The 3,715-nt window shown below is 52.2% G+C and overlaps 1 protein-coding gene across 1 annotated transcript; it reads right to left on the bottom strand.

Annotated features, from left to right (window-relative positions):
* Positions 1-1,831: 1,831 nt before the first annotated feature.
* Positions 1,832-2,755, bottom strand: LOC311428522 (olfactory receptor 14C36-like; the record flags this gene model as incomplete). Its single annotated transcript, XM_084539926.1, has 1 exon — positions 1,832-2,755. One exon carries the CDS (start codon positions 2,753-2,755, stop codon positions 1,832-1,834), a length of 924 nt encoding a protein of 307 aa, XP_084396052.1.
* Between the last annotated feature and the right edge of the window lie 960 nt (positions 2,756-3,715).

Genomic DNA, 3,715 nt, shown 5'->3' with positions numbered 1-3,715 from the left:
AAACACGAACAGTGTCCCTGTATTCCTTCCTCGTCACCTGACCCTCCTTCCAGCAGCCGTACACTTTCTTTTTCTGTCTAAGCTCCAGTAGAAGATCCCTGGTCAGCCAGGCCAGCTTTCTGCCCTGCCTACCTGCCTTCTGATATTTTGGAATCACCTGATCTTGTGCTTTTAGGAGGCAGTGCTTAAAGACTGACCAGCACTGATGGACACCTATACCTTCAAAAGCACCTCCCCAGGGGACCTTGCTGACTAGTTCCCTGAGCAGCCTCAAGTCTGCTTTCCCCATATCCAGGGCTGAAGTTTTGGTGGCAGTTTTCCTTCTCTCACCATAAATTCTAAACTCAACTACTTCATGGTCACTATGACCGAGACAGCCGCCAATTGCCACGTCTCCCACAAGACCCTCTCTGTTTTCCAGCAACAGATCAAGGAGGGCACCTTTCCTAGTTGGTTCCCTTAGCACCTGAACCAAGAAGTTATCATCTAGGTGCTTTATGAACCTCCTGGACTTACTCGTGTCAGCCGTGTGGTGATCCCAGTTGACGTCTCGCAAGTTGAAGTCCCCCATAAGGACAAGGGGAGTTGATCTCGAGGCATCTCTTAGTTCTGCAAAGAATAATTCATTGGTGTTGTCATCTCCTAATGATGTCTCCTTGTCATCTCCTTGTGATGTCCTTAACCCGGGCCCCAGGAAGGCAGCAGACTTCCCTTAGAGGAGGGTACCTTCTACATATTGGACCCTCTGTTTCGTTGATTGTTGAATCACCCACAACTAAAACTCTCCTTTTCTTCCTCCTGTCTGTGGTCACTATAGAGGGGGTTGGCCTTTCCAACCCTAGCAATATATCTGGTGGAGGGGGATTGTAGCCTTCTCCATCCATCGATTGCCTTTTAGCCTCCAGGGCCTTATATCTGTTGTTCAGGTCTACCTGATAGGGTGATATGGGTGAAGGAGGATTTTACCAGCCACCTCGAGCCTGGACTTGTTTCCTTTCATTCATATCCTTCTGCCTTGTGTCTGCTGAGGGATGGATACTTCATTCCCTTTGAGTTGGGAAATTCCTGGTGCCTGTTCTTGTTCCACAGAGGCCAGAGTTAGGCATCAACAGTCTATCTCCCTCTCTGAATCCTAGATGTTCATAAGTTTTATAACCTCTTTTCATAGCTCAGCTACCATGCAGAGCAGGTCTTCCACCTGCTCATATCTTACGCAATTGCTGTCTCTGCAGCTGTCCAACGGTGGTGTAAAGCTTTGGCACTCCCTGCAGCCTGACACCTGGACAGCTGTGTACTTTTTTGGAAGTTCAGTTTGGGTCCCCACCTCCTTTCTGGAAAGTGTGGAGGTGGCCTTCTGCTGTTTGCCCTGAGCGGTCTGTCACAGGAACTCACTGCAGCACCCTGCCTGCATGAACTGCCACACAGACTGCCACAACATGCCCTGACTGGTACCTAATGTCTTGTTTGCCTGCTCTGTGCACAGCATTTCTGGTTGCTCATGCTCCCTAGGGTCTCCCAATTGGCTCCTGAAGGGCTGTCTTCAAACTACAGAGGGGGGCAGTACTGAAGGGAAACCCCTGCACACCGCAGTTCCCCTGCTCCTATGCAGAAGGTGTCTGCCCTGGAGCCAATCACCTTGGTGAGTGAGAGTCATTATAATTGGGTGAAATGGGTTTAAATACACAGGCACAATGAATAGTGAGGTTTAATGGTAAACAACAATTCTAATAAACTGGGAAAAAAATACCGCAAGACAAGAATAGAAACCAGGCTTGGCCTATCATGAGTAACATTATGAGCAATTTTCAGAAAAATGCAGTAAGCTTATGGCTTATGAAATACACCCAGTCATCAGTTTCCACATTACATCCTTGAGGTCCTGGTTCCTCATGCTGTAGATGAGGGGGTTCACTGCTGGAGGCACCACCGAGTACAGAACTGCCAGCGCCAGGTCCAGGGAAGGAGAAGAGATGGAGGGGGGCTTCAGGTGAGCAAACATGACTGTGCTGACAAACAGTGAGACAATGATCAGGTGAGGGAGGCACGTGGAAAAGGCTTTGTGCCGTCCTTGCAGTGAGGGGAGCCTCAGCACAACTCTGAAGATCTGCACATAGGACAGAGCAATGAAAATAAAACACCCCAACATTAGAAAAGCAGTAAGCACAATCATCCCAGCTTCCCTTATGTAGGAGTCTGAGCAGGAGAGCTTGAGGATCTGGGGGATTTCACAGAAGAGGTCCCGGGCATTGCTTTGGTCAAGAGGTATTGAAAATGTATTGGCAGTGTGCAGCACAGCGTTGAGAAAGCCACTGCCCCAGGCAGCTGCTGCCATGGTGGCACAGGCTCTGCTGCCCAGGAGGGTCCCGTAGTGCAGGGGCTGGCAGATGGCAACGTAGCGATCATAGGCCATGATGGCGAGAAGAGAAAACTCTGCTAGAAGGAAAAAGAGTAGCAGAAAGAGCTGTGCCACACATCCTGCATAGGAAATGGTCCTCATGTTCCAGAGGGCATTGGCCATGGCTTTGGGAACAGAGGTGGAGATGCCACCCAGGTCGAGGAGGGCGAGGTTGAGGAGGAAGAAGTACATGGGGGTGTGAAGGCGGTGGTCGCAGGCTACGGCTGTGATGATGAGGCCGTTGCCCAGGAGGGCAGCCAGGTAGATGCCCAGGAAGAGCCAGAACTGTAAGAGCTGCAGCTCCCGTGTGTCTGCAAATGCCAGCAGGAGGAACTCAGTGATGGAGCTGGTGTTACACATTTCCTACCTTTGGGCAAGGGAGCCTGACAAAAGGAAGAAATGACAGTGCAAAATTTAAGGACTTCTTTTGGACCACTACATATCTCAAGAAACACCCCACAAAGCAAAACACTGCCTCATTCATTTCAGGAGGATCTTTCTGCTGCTCCTTGTCTTATGTCTGGTTGTTGCTCTGAGGGTGCCACAACAAGCAGGGTGCTCTGCTGTGAGCTCTGCGGCAGTCAGCCCTGGTCTGCAGCAACACTTAGAAGGGAACCTGGAGTGATCTGAGAAGTCTGCTGGCCAGGGACATCTCCCAGTTTGCAGGTCATGAGGAGAAGGTCAAATAATTCCTCAAAAAACAACAAAGCTGATGTTGGTACTGTCTGTAGGCTAAGGTGTGTGAGGTGCCTCAGAGCAGCAGCAATGCTCCAGGAGCCTTAGTTTCTTATACAGATACTACAGCTCCATTACCATCCCTCTCACTCACAACACAGGTAGGAAAATGGAAGCAGAGATTGTAGAAGGTGCACTGCCTTCAGGTAGGTCTTGCCTTGCAGTTCTGCTGTGCAGTGCCCTGGGGAGGTGTGGGGCTGTGAGCAGCCTGTCCCTGGCAGCAGGCTCTGGGCAGCAGCAGGACCCTGCCCTGCCATGCCGGGGGAGCTCCTTCCACCCGCAGCTTCTCCCCGCAGCCCCTGGGCAGCTCCCTGGCCAGGCTGAGTGCTGAGCCTGGCAGGCAGCAGAGGCCCTGCCCTGGCACACAGCCCCTGGGGCACAGCAGGGACCCTGCTCTGCACCACAGCCCTGGGCACCCCTGCCTGCACCCCCGGCTGCACAGCCTGCAGCCAGCCCCAAGAGAAGGGAGCCCTCGGGCCCTGCACGCTGACCCTGCAGCACACAAGCCCTGCATGCCCTTCAACTCCAACACTGACTGTACTCCTGACAGCTCCCATCGGCTGAGGGCTGTGCCAGCTCCAGGAG

The sequence above is a fragment of the Aythya ferina genome (assembly GCF_964211825.1).
Source record: "Aythya ferina genome assembly, contig: HAP1_SCAFFOLD_88, whole genome shotgun sequence".
Lineage (NCBI taxonomy): Eukaryota > Metazoa > Chordata > Aves > Anseriformes > Anatidae > Aythya > Aythya ferina.
The sequence above is the reverse complement of the archived record's forward strand: the minus strand, read 5'-3'. Positions and strand labels throughout refer to the sequence as shown.